An 18,215-nucleotide genomic window follows, 5' to 3' on the forward strand; every position below is an offset into this window, starting at 1 on the left:
GTATGAACATTTTTTAATTACAACCATATTTTAACCAACTTTTATAAAAACACTAATAAAATGGTTCCTTAGTGGATGCAATATGCTATCTAGCAATTTTCTTGAAAGAGCAAAGCTAGGGTCAAGGGGCAACGTTTTTTACGGCCATTTTCATAACTTATTAAGATAGTAAATTGTAATTGAAACATCACTTTTACATGAACTAACTATTGACACAGTTTTATTATACACCAATCACAACATGCATATCGAATAGTAATGAAAATATGTGCATCCCTGGACTTTCTGTTTCCAGAAAGCCTAAGAAAATAGACTTAACGTTGTCATTTTCAGAGATGCAGCATCTCATTTGGGCTTATTTTTACCTTGCCAGTAAAGAATTTGAGGATTAGTTGCACTTGATTAATTCAATTCTTGATGATTCCTGAAGAAATTTCAAGAATAGTTGACAAGTAATAGCACTAGACTGGATGAAAATGACAGAAATGAAATCCATCAAATCCTAACCCAGGAAAAAATCCATTGTGTATCCACAAATCTATTAATAGTTGGGAGATATTACAACCCGCTTATTCAATGCAGAAATTTCTATATCATTCCTCAAAATATCCAATACGTTTAGTTTTTGTCCTTCGAAGCAATTGAAGTTGTCCAACCATCACTCCTGCAACATATTACTAAACATTCAGGTCAGGTCCACGATTTTTATCAAAGTAATGGTAAATGTTAAGCACTGAAGACATCAAAGCCGCATTCATAATTCGCAAAAAGATTATGAGCAAAAGAGGATCAAAGAAACTTATATTACTTTTAGCAAATATGCAGTCTGGTACTCAGATCCGTGGAAGCTACGGCTCAGAAATGAGTATTCGGTTTCCTATGTCAGAGAATGTCTTTACATCAATTCCCCATAACCTGCATATTAAGATCAATGGAATGCATTATGTATAAACCAAGATAATATTATTCTTAATGCCATGCATTTACTACTCCCATGCTGACGACAAATAAAATCTTATTACTTTGACTCACAACAAGAAGGTATGTTATGGGATGCAGCCAATTAACAGCAAATATGGGGCTGTTGCATCAAAAAGATTTTCTATCCTGAGCAGTGATTGCATACGAATACAAAAGGTGCTTACCAGCAATCAATCCCAATGGCATTGGCCCCTTCCTTATCTGCCTTTTGATCATCTCCAACGTGTACTGCTTTGCAAGCCTCAACATTAACTTGATCTACAGAAACGGCACATTGTGACAATGGATTGATATGTTTAAGCATTTGCACAAGATAAAACGATCTTGTCTCAGACACAAAAAGATATACAGCAAAAGCAAAAAAAAAAAAAAAAAAAAAAAAAAAAAAAAAAAAGGGTACTAACATAGGCTTCATTTCATCTGCATGTAGTTTGGTTGATTTTTAATGAATGGTATATTTCATAACTAGTTGATTCTTGTTAGGCTTTATGAAAGTACAATTAAGCTATTTTCTCTTTTACCAACACTTGACAATGTTTGTGAAGAAAAGAAGAAAATCAACTTCTATAAAATAGTTCCCTTCTTCTTCTTTTTTTGGGGGGAGTTTTTTTTTTTTGGGGGGGGGGGGGGGTGGTTAGGGGGATGCGTTCATGAAAAGGTGGCACTAACAGCATATAAGGGCCCGTGAAATTAGTCACACTGTTTTTAATATAATCTTTGATTTACAGCATCATAGTAAATGAGGCCATGATAGGCTGGCACCCTGTGAATTCTTGAATTGTAACTCCAATGGTAAAGATGCTCAGATTGGCTTCAGTGTTCTATTATAATAGTAAATTTTTTGTTGGAATTTCCTACATGATGCACCAGGGTCATTTCATTTACAGGGGGAATACAAAAACCATATCACTGATGTTTTGACCCAAACAGATTTACTACCATACAACAATGAAACAAATATTTGATCATTTCTCAAGTTTCCCAAGCACAGACGATATGGATACACACAGGGATGACTAAGTCAAAATTTAGGTGAGTACCACATACACTTAAAAAGGTAATTTGGTGATTCTATGTACCTAAAGCAGCTTTAAATATCTTTATGTCTGGTTTTTCATATCCAACTTCTGAAGATATGATAACAGCATCAAACCTGACAAGAAAAGCAAGAAAAACGTTTTAATAAGAATTAAAAATTGTCTAGATATCCCTGTGCCTTCCTACATGGTAGCATTCCAACCTTTTCTTAGAGCAAAGGGGAGACATTTGTAGTAAACTTATTCAATAACCCAAATTTGGTAAACTACCCATTTGTGGAAAAAATATTCTTAATTGGTTATATTAAGAAACAGCAATCAGAAGTGCTAATACTTACAGGTCTAAAACATTCAGGTCTTTCAATAACTTCCTTAGACGGGTATCAAAATTGGAGACAACAGCGATCTTAACTGTATCATAGCACATCACATTAGAAATAGAAAATAGCAAGAAAAACATATATTTGAGAACACTAGACTTCATTAGTATTAGCAATAAAAGATAAAGAAGGAAAATACTTTATGAATATGACCTCCAGCATCCTTGAGAAGGGTTATTGTTTCATAAGCTCCATCTGGAAGGCGCCATGCATCACCTTTTGCATAGTACTGACAAGAGCAACTACTAAAATTCAGATAAAAGTGTCCGTTATGATATCAAGTACTGCATAAATTATATACAGTCCCAGCACTATGGTTAGGAAACAAGCACTTTGAGCAATTGGTCTTAAGAAATATCACCTCATAAACTTCTTCAAAATAATCATTATCAGCACAACCAGTGGCTTCGGAAACAACCAATTTCCAAAATGGTCTCCCATCTCCCTGTTGATAATGTAAATAACTACAATCAACACTTTTTCTATATCAAGGGAACTGGTTTCTTCATTAAAGTACCAAGTGAAATGAATTATGTTTCAGATATCTAATCAAAAGGCAATCAGGAAAATATAAAGAGATGCAGAGTCGGACAGAAATGAAAATCATTCCTTGAAAAGGGGAAATATTACAAGAGTGCCTCTAATTACTGACCGTAAAGGTCTTGTTTTCTGCTTCACATAGAACTGTGATAGTAAACATGGTCCACCTTTTATGTTATACAAAAACATAGCTACTTTCCATGAAAGAAGCTCCTTGTTAAAGTGTCAGTTGTATTCTACAATATAAGTACTTCAATGGTTTATACTTTATGGCATCATACTCATGGTGACACAAATAAATTCCTATTTGAAAGCATCAACATCCTCTTCTTTAAGATCTTTTTTTTAAAATTTAAAATAAATAAATCCTATAGAGAGACTCTAGAGAAAAATACATAAGTGCTTGACTACAGCAGGGGGGTATCATCAAAATCGGTATGCATCAAAAGTATTCATGTATTGTAAGTACAAGAAAGCAATCAAGTGGTTGCTTGAGAAACAGCATGGTCAGAATGCACTAATTTGAGACACAAAACTCAATGGAGAAACTACAAAACATTGACTAGTGTAGCACAATCAAGGATCAGCATAGAAAAATGAATACCTCCATTCAAAGTAAGGAAAAGATTGTACACCTTAAACTGTCTCAAGAGTCAAGACACATACAGACCTGGTAACGAAGCTTCTCAGGCCATGGAGCAGCAAAAGCTCTTCTAAACCCTTGCTTTATTTCGGCCGATGTTGCAGACAAACCTGGAAATGTTTCAAAATTGTGATCAAGAATTTAAGATACTAAAATTACGGGAATCATGATTAGACTAAAGAAAATTATGTACAAAAATAATTAAAGTCAATTGATACCAGGATGTGGTTACTCCAAGTAAGAGAAGCAAGCTATAACAAGGCAAAACATCCAACAAAAGTGCCGATGGATGACCCTCTCGGTAAATAATCCAAAAATAACCCAACCACTAATACTATGACCTACAACTTCCAGAGTGGTTGAATGAAAGCTGAAAGCTCAAGAATTATAGCAATTGGACAATATTTACATAATTCTGCTCAAACATTACGAGTCTTGGAAGTCCTATGAGTAGTTACAACTTACAAATGCCTTTTAGTTCATCAGCTATAAGTCTTGGAACTTAGAAGACAGTAGAACTAGCATAAATCAACACACTCCAAGCTCTCACACATATTGTATATCTAAATGCATTCTCTTCTTTTGACTTTAACCGTCCCTAATAATAAGTTATGCACTTCAATTAAAATGATGATTGCAACAATAATTTAGTGTTCTGGTAATCAGTTTACACTCTTCTTTTTTTTTTTTTTGATAGGTGTGGTAATCAGTTTACACAAAAGTCACATAAACAAACTCACTCAAATCCACCACTCAAGCTAAATGGTAGAGTTTTTGCTTGGTTGCTCAGTTAGAATTCCTACAAAGCTCAATAAATCATAACCAAAATACTAATCATATTCACAACCCCAAGAGGTAGCACAATCAGCTAGGGACCACAACTCATGAAACATATTTATCTCCCCTTCCAATACTAACTCAAAGGTTCAAGTTACAATTGTTCTATCTCTTTGCAATGTTATTACACTGCTCCATAATATTTTATTGAACAAGTATTTTGAAAAATCAACAGTTGGATTATATTGCCTTGTTATATTCTCTATGCCTTCAAAATATCAAGATGATCGGAGATTAATAACTATCTCATCATAAAAGATTACACTTAAAAGTATTTTAACTTAAAAATTATATGCAAAACACGAGTTTATGGATGAGATAGTAGTTAACATCCGCTAACACAAAATTTGAGGTGCACATTAAGAACAAAGAGAATTTTTAATCCAACGGTGGAATTTTCAAAATATTAATCTAAATAAATAAATAAATAAAAAAGGTTATGAATCCTCTACATATATATATATGTATGTATGTATGTGTGTATATATATATATATAAACTAAACTAACCGTATTCACTGCCAATGGTGGCGTAAATCTCTTCCACAGGCTTTGCTAACTGCAAAAGGGTACCTCCAGCATCCAACAACAATGTATCATATGCTCTCTTAGTCCATCTTCCCCCATCTACCCAGAAAAAAAAAAAAAAAAAAAAGAATCAGAATATACAACCACCCCATGTTAAAATAGTGCCCCCAAAACCTTAAATCACATAAAGGCTCAGCACACTAAAGGCCAATTTAACAAATACCCATGTCCCATTTATTCATATTAAAGCATAATTCAGTACGTGAAGAAGAATTCTTTAGCTTGAAAACTAAGGCAAAGATAATAAAGTATAATTCATTAATGGTGAAAGAGAGAAATTTAAGAGAGCCTAACCAGAGTGGATGGCCATGGAAGAGCAATGAATGGAATTGGAAAGCTTCAAACTGAGAGTTTGAGGGCTCTGAAAAGAGCACTTCCATGAGAGCATTTCATCAAACATGTTTCCATTGCTGACGGAGCTGAGCTCTCTGTGTTGGATTTTGGATATTCCTAGGTGCTTCATGTTCTGGGCTGCTATGTATATATATACAGCCCAAGTGAACTAAAAACCTTAGAATGTGAGCCTATAACGGCCTAATGGGCCCTTCCTCTTGGCCCAAGTTCTGTTATTTTAGGCTGGGCTGAGCCCTTGTGGACTATGGCCACCACCTTGATTCTTGGTACCTTGCCTTTTTTTTCTTTTTCTTTTTTTCTCTCCTTTTTTTTAAATGATACGTATAACTTATACTGAAAGTTATACCAAACATGGGCTAGGAATTCAAACACTAGTTTTTCTCCTAAAACAAACAAGTAATACCACTAAGCTACAAGATCTTGGTTACCGTACCTCAATTTACTTGCTAAGCAAACTAAGAATGAAGTAAGAAAAATAATTAAAGCATTTTAGTTAAGGTTAATTTAGCAACTTGATTCTTCAAATGTCATCAAATAAGAGACTTATCCTCAAATCTCACCTACTACACACAAAAAAAAAAAATCAATTGATATCTTAACATGGTAAAAAAGAATAACTATCATAAAGTGACACTATAAGTCCAAATCCTATCATATCTAACCCAAAAAAAAAAAAAAAAAAAAAAAAAAAAAAAAAAACTATTGGCAAAACTTTAGTTTAATCTCTCAATTTTTAAATTTAAAAAAAAAAAAATCAATCTCATCTATAGATCACTCAATACCAAAAATCAATTTGCTTTTGACACATTTTCATAATGCCTTTTTTTTTTCCCAGTTTCATAATGACTTTTAACAAGTTCTTTAGTTTTTAAAATTTAAATGAAATTAACTTCATATTATTTTATTTTTTTTAGAAGTAAATGAAATACTTGAATGTGAAAATTGAAAGAATTATTTAGTTTTTAATGAAATAATCCACCTCGTCTATTTATCCATGTGTATAAGAATAAGGCTCAATTTAACGAATATAAGATATTGGAGGAAAGTAAACATAATGCACCAAATAATGCCAATCTATTTAATTTCCTCCAATCCTCACATACAACTTTGACATTATCAATTTGCTTATTTATTCTTTAGTAAGACTTGGATGATACATATGAATGTAATGTTGGACATGAAATATTAGAGAAAACTAAATAGAATGTACCAAATAATGTTAATCTATTTAGTCCTCTCCAATCTTCGTATACAACTTTGACATTATCAATTTGCATATTCATTCCTTAAGCAAGACTTGGATTACACATACGAATGTAATATTGGACATGAAATATTGGAGAAAACTAAACAGAATGTACCAAATAATGCCAATCTATTTAGTTCTCTCCAATCTTCACATACAACTTTGACATTATCAATTTGCATATTCATTCCTTCAGCAGGACTTAGATTACACATACGAATGTAATGTTGGACATGAAATATTGGAGAAAACTAAACAAAATGTACCAATAATGCCAATCTATTTAGTTCTCTCCAATCTTCACATACAACTTTGACATTATCAATTTGCATATTCATTCCTTCAACAGGACTTAGATTACGCATACGAACCTAATGTTGGACATGAGATACTGGACGAAACCAAATAGAAAGCAGTCAACAATGCCAATCCATTTATTTGCCTTCAATTCTCACATACAACATTGACACAAACAATTGTTTACTCACTCTAAAAGAGATCAAGGAAAAAAGTGGAGCAAATATATTAGATGGCTAGAAAGAATTGGCTTATTTGCTTTATTGACTGTACAAGCTAATGCTTAAGCTGGTATTTATAGATAGTCTCAGTGGTTGAGCAATAATGCATATCACACGAGTAAAGAAATGGATGCAAATTGCATGACTTTCATGGTAACAAACAAGGACAAATAGTTAGGCATGGGATGGGAGTTCAAATCTTCATAAAAAGCATGACTTGCAAACATACGATTAGTTAGGCTCTCTCTCTCACACACACACACAATCAAGAAACATCAAAACAAAATTTATGCAATAAATAGATAAAAACAAAAGAGAAGGCATTAAACCATGTATTCATTCAGTTATAGGGTAATTTTTTAAATATATATTCACAAAAAGTAATACAAAGTAGAATGGGAAAGGCTCCCTAACTTTTTTTTAGCCTTCCTTTATCCTTTTAGGCCCCATGATTATGATAATGCAAAGCAAATTAAAACCTAATACAGTCTGCCCTGCACTCTTGAAGAATCTCATGAAGAATCTCATGGGAATCAAACACAATTGTATTTATCTTCCCAAACTACAATTCGTGACTAGTTATATTACTATTTTGTAAGGCCAAAATTGAATCCCATTGCATTCTTATACAATAGGATAGTCTTGGTTATGGTCCACCTTGCACCGAAGTTGATTCTGGGAAGTGGGAAAAGGAAAAAGCCACTCACAGTACAGCCCTATATACCTTCAATACACATCCCTGCATAATAGATGATATAAGTACTGTCATGAACTTTTATAAAATCTGTAAATAGAAACTATTTGGGCCTAAATAAAAAATAAAAAATAAATAAGTCATGCAATAGTATCCATCAGCCATGACATCTCAAAGGAATACAATTTCTGTTGCTTCTAAGGATTGTAGATAATATAATGGTACATACCCCTACCAGTTTAGTACTTTAGTTCACTATCTGATCTTTTCTTTCATATTCTATTTCTTTTCTTAGTTCTAATAGCCAGTAGTCAGTTTTTGCTGATTAAATAAATAGAATGTGAAGACAATATTCAGTCTCTCATCATCAGCAAACAACTGGAATATTTGATTTTTTTTATTTTGTTATTCCTTCCCTTCCCCATTGCCTTTGATTTTAGAGGAATCGATATGCAAAGATTTGATTTCCATGTGATCCAAAAGCATCAATAAAGGCATAAATTCCTGTTAGATACAATTACTAGTAAATTGGGTGTAAGAGGTCGGGTCTTGGTGCGATGACAATTGCCTTCTACTAAAAGCGAAAATTTGCAGGTTCAAGTTTGGGAATATTTGCATTTTTATTTTATCAAAATGATATTTGCATTCTTGATTAAGCATTAAACATGCCTATATATCAATCACAATATCATACATTTTTAAACATAATAGTATGTTTAAATCACACTCTTATTGTTTTTCAGTTTTGTCTATAAAATACAATACTAAAGGTTACAAATTTTTGTCAAAAAAATTAAACTAATAACAAGTGCATATGTGTAGAAACTCTACTAGTTGAGTTTAAATAGTGGTGCTAAGTTGGAATCCATTCTTGAAATGACGCTTGAGACTCCACCAAAGACCAATCATAATAATCCTATTAAAATAATCTTATTGTTCAATCATAAAGGTTTGTTATGACAACACATAAGATCAGAATAAAACAGTCTTGAAGAAATCAGAATTACAAAAAGAAAATAGAAATCAACTCAATCTTACCAGGCATAACCTCAAAGAATTTCAAATTTTCAATTGATCAAGGAGGTGGAGGAGATGGTGCAGCCCTATGTCGAAATAACTTTGCTAGTGATCTGCGCTCACAATCCTGCATACATTTTAAAAAAATAAAAACAAAATGCATAACAAGCCAACTACAATATTGGCATGCTTATAGTTTCAAAGATATAAAAGCAACAAGTTTAAAGAGGTTAATTAGAAGTCATTTTCATTTACAATTGCTTCCAAGTTCCAAGCGCATCCGGGAAAACATCACATTAAAGATGTATCATTATGTGTTTGCTCAGATCTTACAATCCCAGCAAAATCAACATATTTCATACACATTAAGCGTTTGCTCAGATATTACAATCCCAGCAAAATCAGCATATTTCAAATGTATGATTAGAGTAGCTCTAGGAACCATTTTAGCCACAGCTCCTGAAAAAAGTAAATTACTTAATCTATGACATAGAAATTATAATAATACAGAGACAACTATGATGAATCACTAAAAGAAAATGTGTTACCTTAAACATATTTAAGTAAAATGGTCTTTCTAAATTCATTCTCCTCAGCTTCAAGTAAGTATATGCAAAGCTTAGTTGATCACGTGAAGTAAATCGGTCAACTTCGTTGAACCAAAGACAAGAAAATAAATTTGACATTGGTGTATGTGCCCGTACTATAAAGGAACCTTCAGGAACATCTACAAGGTGAAGGACACTATATTAGCACACAGGTTGATGGTGACTATATCGCAAATCAAGGTAAAAGACAATCTCCCAATGAATAGAAACATCAATGACACGCACAACTTGGAAGAGGAGTATTTGGGTCTGAAGGGTCAAATTTGGTGAGTCCATCAGATTGGTAAAATGTAAACTGTTCATCAATGGCCGTGTGATTGTACTTATTTAGACGCTTATTTTGGAGTACCTCCTCCCAGACACAGTGGCGATCATAATGGTTTGAAATGGCATATTCTGATTTTGTTCGCCACAAAAAGTGATCAATAATCAGCATTGGATCAATCTGAAGTCGCATCTTGCTGTCAAGCCAAATTGAGTACCTTCAAACAAACACCAAATATAAGAAAAACTTGGATTTACGAAGAGAAGGACCAAAAGTAGATGGCTATAACATGGTTCAAATCAACAATGCTAAAGACAACAAAAAATTCACAACTTGTTGAAGTGGCAAATTGTGATTAATACAACATCACTTTCACATGGGAATCACAACCTGCCATCTCAACAGTTGTGAAAAGCAATTGTGAAATTTGTTGTGTCCATAGACTTATTAGGTTTAAATTACCTAGAAGAAGGGAAGAGGCGATGTGACAAAAACTTTGGCACCTTTCCAGTTTTTCGCATGTCCTCATATGGTAAGTTCCTCACAATAACAATTCTCCATAGACCAACAAATCCTCTATCAGTAGGAGTATTTCCTTCTGATGATAGTTCTTTGAACGTTTGCTCATCCACAAACATAACAAAACAAACATTTTTTTGAGAATATTCACTGATCTGCAGCAAAAGAGAATATCTGAACATCACTGAAAGGATATAAGATAGGCATATTAACCTAAACCTACTACAAAGTAGCCAAATAGAATCCACATTTATGATTATGACATACTCAAACATTAATTTGCTCATGATCCTCAGCACAATAAGATTATAGCATATAAGTAAGCATATATCAACCGTTAGAGCTCATAAATCTTTGAAAATTAAATAGAAGATAAAAATGTAAAAAAATAAAGATTTCATCCAGCACACAACCGGAAACGTCTGAGAAGGTATAGAGCCAAAATGAAATCAATTATCCAAGAATCATATATATATATATATATATATAAAGTTCAAATTAAGATCAAAGGTTTCTAGAAATGGAAATTTCAAGTTAAATGAACTTTCCATCTCCATTCTTCAAGGGAAATCTCTCTTGTAGCATGTATATCCTACTTTTCAACTCTCTGGAATGGCATTAAGTAAAGACATGTTGAACTCTCTACCTATTAGTTATTACCTCCAATTGAAAAGAATGGATATATAAACTAAACAAGCCTAAGCATAAAACTGCAGGAAAGCCTATTGTAATCCATACCAATAAAACAGAACCCAAAAAGAAAGCTAGAAGTAATAGTTGTAGTTGAAACATGATGAAAAAGTGGCTGTTGTTAGCATTTCAAGAAGACAAATTTCAACAGAACCAAATTTCAATACTTTATAAATTTTACAATAGAGTTTCATGATATTAGGAAAGTAGAATTCACTCATTTCTTTAATGGAAAATGAGATTTTTTTGTGGGTTTGAGGATTATTTTTGGGGAGGGGAACTCATCTCAAAAAAAATTTGGTAGAAGAAAAATGTACTATCATAATTTGTATGAACAAAAACTTTCTTTGTCCATCTTTGATGCAGTTTCAAAGTTAAGGATGGTGCTACTAATTGAATGTTTGATGGAGAAATAGAGAAAAGTGTGTATGATTCCCACACAACATTTGGTGCAGATGCCAGATTAATGTTAAATTGATTCCACTGGTCGAGATTATTGAATTAATTTGAATTTTATTTATTTTGAGAGTTTTACAGGATTTGATTTCTATCTTATTATGATTTGATTTCCCTTCCTTATCTAATGTAATTTGGGACTCTATTTACAGTCCCCTAAGGAAACATTATTGTCATGTTGATTTTAATTTTTTTTTTTTTTTAAGATAGGTAAGAATAATTTTATTGATAAGAGACTACTTCATGAATTAAAGGCATGTAGTAGTCTTTACAATCGGAAAAATATCTGCATATGAATTGACTCTATGAAAATCTGAACAAAAGTACTATCTGTAAGACCCACAGCAAAGGGCCCATTCATAAAAAGAACTAATGAAAGATGCTAGTAATTGAGCTGATGTAAACTCCACTTCTTCAAAAGTACATCGATTTCTTTCCTCCCAGATCGTCCATAGCACACATAAGGGAATAAGGTTCCAAACCGCGGACAAATGATTAGACCCCCCAATCCACCATCCACATAATAAATCAAAAACCTTCTCCAGTAATATCCACTAAATCCCAAACATCAAAAAAACAGAACACCATAAGTCAAAAGCCACACTATAATGTATCAAAAGGTGGTCCACAGTCTCCCCATTGCATCTTCACATGCTACACCAACTCACCATTCCATAGCCCCTCTTAATAAGGTAATCACAATTAAGAATTTTTCCCAAAGCAGTTATCCACACAAAAAAGGAAACTCTTCGCGGAGCCTTAACCCTCCATATGGCTTTCCAAGGGAAAGACACAGAAGATGACCCCCCATAAGGTCTTGTAAAAAGATCTCACAGTAAAATTCCGATTACAACTTAGTTTCCATCTAATCCTATCATCCCCCTTCGTAGTGGGAATATAAGATTCTAGCAAATGAAGGAAGGAAGCCACCCCATCAATCTCTCAATCATTAAAATTTCTCATGAATCCCACATTCAACTCCTCATCCCCCTCTCCTCCTGTCTCTCAAATAAAGATTCCACAGAATATAAGATTTTAATGAATGATATGGAATTAAGATATTTTCTCTCTAGCTTAGTGATGATTCCAAGCCTCCTTAGGTGGTGAAGCCTAGGGTTGTTCTGTTTTTTGCTTCTTCTTTTTCTTATCCTTGCAACTTCATACTGCATCAATGTTGATAATCTTTCAAGTTCAAACAATAACATAATGTAGATTATGGTTTCAATTAAGCTCAGTTCCAACCAAGTAGAGGTATGCTCATGTGGAACACAAAAAGACGATTACATCCTCAAGTTTAACTCTTCTCTCTTTACATTAAGATTTTTTTTTTATAAGTAATCAGATTTATTAATATCAAAAAGGGGACACCCTTGTTCACAGGGAGTATACAGGGGTACATTAAGATATATTTTTTCAAATTATAATTGAAAACGAGAATGGTTCAAAGGAGTGAAATCTGAATGGAATATGATTATTGATAAAAATGAATGTTGAGCCTCAAATCTCATTCCTTATGAGTAGTCATTTATCATTAAAATATGTATAATTTTGGTGGACATAGTTTGTATGATATTACAGATTTAGAAAGAAGAAAATAAAATGATGCTTAGTTGAATGAAATAGCTAAACGGAGTAAAACAATTTAAGCAGCAACCAGCTACTAGAAAAACATAAGTTACTAAGTGTTTGACTAAAAATTGTTTTAACTTCATGTTATCATGATAGAAATAAAATAAAAGAATAGTTCATTTACCAGGTTGCGTGTGGGCCTCCTCAAAAAGTCGGAGCTACCAAAAATGCAAGAAGATACTACAACCTTACAGGTATACATGTATGCCTTGTCCATCTCATCTATATCAAATCCAGTGCTTGGGTACCCAGGTGGTCCTTTGACAAAACCACAATGAAGTGTCTGATTTCTTGCATAGAAGGATTTCTCTCTTTCTGCAAGAGTTTGAAGACCTCCAAATCTGGGTTCAAAAGAATGGTTCTGATATATTTCCTCTCTGTAAACATACTCTAGTAAAAACTGTGTGAAGTTCATAAGATCCTTGGGTTCAACAAGATCATCAACTGATTTGGCAAATGCAACTTCGCAAGGAAAAACTGAATGATGAATAAATGGAAGAAAAGTCACTAGGATTAAGTCAAATAGAGGGAATAATGAGGCATTAGCACTAAAACTCAATATATATGCAGAAATAACTGAATTAATTCCGCTTGACATTGTTTGCATCATTATAAGAATATGGGCATATATTAATATGACTGCAACGAGGAAATGTGTCAATGCTGATAAAATTTTTGATTTTTAAAGAAATTAAAAATTCAAGTGATAAGATTTACTTTGTGTCAGGTTGTACCATTAGATCTATTATCTAATTAATGCAGCAAAATTTGGCCAATTTGTCAGAAGCTTGTAAGCAGCTGGACAGTCTAAAACATATGGGTAAAAGTGTAATACCAAGCTCCATCCCTTCTGGTACTACATCTTAATTCTCGCATTCCAACAACATTTTGGCATTTCCCAATACCAACCACCCCCAAAAAAAAAAAAAAAAAACTCAAAAGAAGGAAAACAATTGCATGCACACACACAGAGGCACACAATTGAAGGGGTGGGGGGAGGGACACACACCAATTGAACTGTCAGAAGGAAACATCAAGTTCTTGAAGGCAACTATTCGCTAACAATCATCACTTTTGGTTCTCATCTTAAACCTATATCCCTTGCTTGGCAAAGATTAATAAATTTTATTGGTTTTCAGCAGAACAATTCTAGTAATATGACTATATGAGCAGAGCAGTAGAAGGTATCAACTATCTTCTTATTCAGGTGCTCTGTGGCCATATGGGTCATTTGAAAGTCTTATTTAGAATGATGATATAGACACAAACCTAACCTCTACAAAAGCATGTGTTATGGTTTGTGTGTCTTCTCTTTTCTTTTCCCTTACTTTTCCCCCCTTGTTAAGGCCAAGCCCTCCTCTTCTTTTAATTTTTACATGGAGATACAGATTTCTTGACTAAAAGTATTAAATGATTCTCTTTTTCTGATAGAAAACAAGTAACATAATTATAATACAACAGTAACAAATTAGTGTCTACTGTCTTTGGTAACCTCTTGTGTGATCAATAAACTTTTCATTTATAGGTGAGCTGTGATTGGCAGTAAAGATCCTATGGTTCATGATCCTTTTTAAGATTCTCCCCACACGCACTCTTTGTAGATTGAAATTATCCACTTTTTTCAAATGTAATAAAAAACAAAAACTATCTAATGACTTTGGTCCGCAAAAAATCTTTCTAAGAAACTTAAAAGCATTTAGTAATTTTTTTTTCCCAAATGAGTTTGCCTTAAAAGTAATTTAACATTTGATAAGCCCCTCCACAATTCAATATCTTCTCCCACATGGCACTTGAAAGACAGAATGCTTATAAAGATCACATATTTCTTATATCACATATATGTGTGAATTCCAATTATTAGCTTTGTTGCTGTGTGGATGTGGGTGATACGAAAATGACAGCATTTAGATGACAGTTAGGGCAAAATGGCTGTTCGTTTGCAATGGCAAGATTATCTTTTTTTCCTTTTTCTTTTTCTTAAAAACCTATTATGCAAGATGCCGGTATTGGAAAAACAATGATCAAATAAAATGATGTTGCACAGCTTGAAGTAACATTATTTCCATACATAATAAACACAAGTTGAAATAATTGCACAATTTTCATTTCGTTCAAGTATTTCCCATTAACAGGGTTCATCCTAAAGCTTCATTTTCAATTCAACAATTGAACACACAAAATTAAACTCATAGAACCTAATAACACCAACAAAAACTATGCAAAGCCAACAATTCTTACACTTTTTACGACGTTTGCTTTTTGGTCGTGGTCTTTCAGAATTAGTCCCCAAAACTCCGTCTTCTTCAGCTCCTTGCGATATCAAAACTCTTTTATCTTCCACATTACCTAAACAACAAGTAAAACACAACACATTTATACACACAAACAAAATGCACATTGCAAAAACAAAGTTTCCTAAGTCCTAAAAACTCACCAAAAAAGAACATCCTTACACAGGAAACTACCAAATAAACTATGAAGATCAATGCAAGCGCGAAGACCCAACGCGACAACCTTTGTTTTGTAATTCGACCACCAAACCTTCTTCCTCGACGAGGACCACCGCCACCGCCACCACCACTGCCGCCGCCGCCGCCGCGTCTCTCGGGTAAAAATTCACTAGTGTATCTAGACAGACCCATTCTTTATAGGCACACTCTCATTTGTGTGAAACTTTGTTCTAACATTGGATTTAGACAATAATAATAACAGAGTTAGAGACTTAAAATGGTAGTTTCTTTTTTTTTTTTATCTTTTTTTTCTTTTTGTGGGTTCGAATGTAACAAAATTCAAAAGTACTGATTGACAATTTTTGAATCTTGACAGCGTTAATTTAGAACAAGAATTAAGGGAAATTTTGAGGGTTATAAATTTTGGGGAATGAGGGGATTTACCTGATCGGAGATCAGACGGCCCAAAATGAAGGGAGGCGAGTGTGTATCGTTAGTAATGTAGCGTTGAGTTTGTTTCTTTCGTCGGGAAACTATTTACGTATCCTTTCCTGTGTTGCCTTCGCTGTGTATCGATGTATGGATAATGGATTCAACCCATTCAAGTATTTATACGATTCTACTTATAGGGAACAACTTTTTTTTTTTTTTTGAAGTTCTACTCTATAGATGAATCATTTAAATTTGTTTTAGCTATTTTTGTTTCAAACCAAAAAAAAAATAAAAATATTTCAGCTTTTCAATTTTGGGGTTTTGAAAAAAAGTGGCCAACGCGAAAATGCACATATATTACGTTTACAAGATTGAAAATCATATTTTTAGTATAATGGTCACTCCATAAATATAGGTGTTTGTAAGGTGTTAAAGATAAGGGTCCGGGATTTCAAGTCTCCAAAAAGAAGTTTCGTACTCATATATACTACCAATGTAATTTTGACCTGAAAAGTTCTATCTAAATGGACACAATATATAGTAGTTTATAAGATGATTCACTTCAAAAAAAAAAAAAATATATATATATATATATATAACATAATTCACTTGTATTAAATGACATGATTCATTCACAAGGAAAATTTACTATTGACAATTGAAATCCTCTTGATCATTTTTGAAGAAAATCTTTTCGACCCACTACATAACAATTAAAATTTACATGTATTTGTAGTCACGTAACAATTTTATATGGTCTTATTAATTGTGTGAGTTTAAGGAGGTTCTTCCAAACCTTTAAGGGTGTCCAAGCCAACTGAAGACCTAACCCACCTATCACTCTCGACCATATTCAACCAACTTGCCACTTGAACCAACTATTATAGTGGTCAATGGTGGGTCTCCACCCTCAAAATCTGAAACTGGCAGGTTAGTCGGTGGTTTGCTCCTCCAACACTTGAGATAATCGACTTGACCATGAAAACTAACCAATCCGATGAGGTATAAGAGGATGGGTTGAAGTCTCTTGCCCACTATGCCAACATCGTGCTTCCGTCTCTGTCTCGACTCTTAGCGGGACCTAAGGTAAGAACAATCATCATATAGCGAATGCCATAAGATTAAGGTCCGTTTGGTAGCGGTGGAAAACCACCAGATCCAATGAGATCTCCACCATATTTGGTGGAGATCTCACTCGATTTGGTGAGTTCTCACTATATTATTTAAAAAAAAAAAAAAAAAACAAAAAACAAAAACAAACAAACAAACACATACATATAAGGGAGAGTAAAAGAGATCCTAACACAAAATCATTAGGGATGGCAATTTTTACCCGACCCGCGGGTACCCGGCCCGGTCCGACCCTAATGGGCCGGGTTTTACCCGGTCCGATTAGGAATAGGGTCGGGTATGGGTTTAAAAAAAAAAACCCGAAGCGAGTCCGGGTCGGGTCCGGGTTTTCTAAAAAAACCCGAGACCCGGCCCGTTTAAAAACCCGGTTTCCTAAATTACAAAAATACCCTCCCTATATATATATAAACATATCTAACCCTAATCAATCCCTCATTTCATTTTCTTCAGCCTCCCTTCCTCTCCATCGCCTCCCTCCCTCATCATTTCAGCCTCCCTCTCCCTCGCATCCCTCCGCGTTTCTCTATCTCTCTCTAACCCTCTTTTGCGCTCCTCTGTCTCTCACTTACTCTCTCCAAGGTTATACTCTTCTCTTTATCCTTTGATTTCCAAAAATTTTGAATCAATTTCCATTTCCAATATTTGAACTGTTAAAATCGTGTCAATTTCTTCACAGATCGGAAATCCTCAGTGATCTAATCGTCGCGAAAAGCTTCAGTGAGCGAGAAAAATGGGTCAGATCCAGTACTCCGACAAGTACTTCGATGACACTTACGAGTATTGGTATTTTGCAATCTTTGTGAGGTCAGCTGGTCAGGCGATTATTGCTGAAGCTACTGTCTGAGTTCTTTTTTTTTTTTGGGTTCATTTCCTCTTATAGTTTTTGTTTTTGGGTATTTGATGTTTGAGAATTCATGTAAGGATCGGTTCATAAATAGAGTTTTGTTTCCTCTATTTTTTATGTTTATTTATTATTTATTGTCTAAAAATCTCATTTCAGTAAGAGTGTAAGACTGATGCTTCAATGTTTATTGATTTGTATTTGTGTTGCTGTTGCTGTTGCTGTATTTGTGTTGCCGTGTATTTGTGTTGCTGTTGATGTTTGTGTTTGTGCTTGTATTTTTTTATTTATTATTTAAATTAATAAGATTAGTCGAATTGGGCCACGGAATAGGCAGTGCAGGCTTAACGTAGGCAAAAA

General features: G+C 33.7%; 2 protein-coding genes across 2 annotated transcripts; both read right to left on the bottom strand.

Annotated features, from left to right (window-relative positions):
* Window positions 1-373: 373 nt before the first annotated feature.
* On the bottom strand, window positions 374-5,467 carry LOC112001506 (uncharacterized). Its single transcript, XM_024033671.2, is given in 11 exon segments — window positions 374-677; window positions 809-915; window positions 1,146-1,239; window positions 2,061-2,134; window positions 2,357-2,429; window positions 2,552-2,627; window positions 2,760-2,843; window positions 3,609-3,691; window positions 4,928-5,044; window positions 5,300-5,356; window positions 5,359-5,467. Coding segments are annotated over 10 exon segments (780 nt in total). The 5' UTR covers window positions 5,414-5,467; the 3' UTR covers window positions 374-677; window positions 809-848.
* Window positions 5,468-7,434: 1,967 nt separating this feature from the next.
* Window positions 7,435-16,062, bottom strand: LOC112001533 (probable hexosyltransferase MUCI70). Its single transcript, XM_065776697.1, has 9 exons — window positions 15,896-16,062; window positions 15,436-15,681; window positions 15,240-15,347; window positions 13,126-13,478; window positions 10,170-10,381; window positions 9,668-9,924; window positions 9,383-9,561; window positions 8,856-8,961; window positions 7,435-7,862 (listed from the first exon to the last, which is right to left on the bottom strand). The coding sequence occupies exons 2-8, from the start codon at window positions 15,641-15,643 to the stop codon at window positions 8,893-8,895; spliced, it is 1,386 nt and encodes a 461-aa protein (XP_065632769.1). The 5' UTR covers window positions 15,644-15,681; window positions 15,896-16,062; the 3' UTR covers window positions 7,435-7,862; window positions 8,856-8,892.
* Window positions 16,063-18,215: the final 2,153 nt, after the last annotated feature.

Source organism: Quercus suber, unplaced genomic scaffold (genome assembly GCF_002906115.3).
Source record: "Quercus suber isolate HL8 unplaced genomic scaffold, Cork oak 2.0 scaffold_140, whole genome shotgun sequence".
Taxonomy (NCBI): Eukaryota; Viridiplantae; Streptophyta; class Magnoliopsida; order Fagales; family Fagaceae; genus Quercus; species Quercus suber.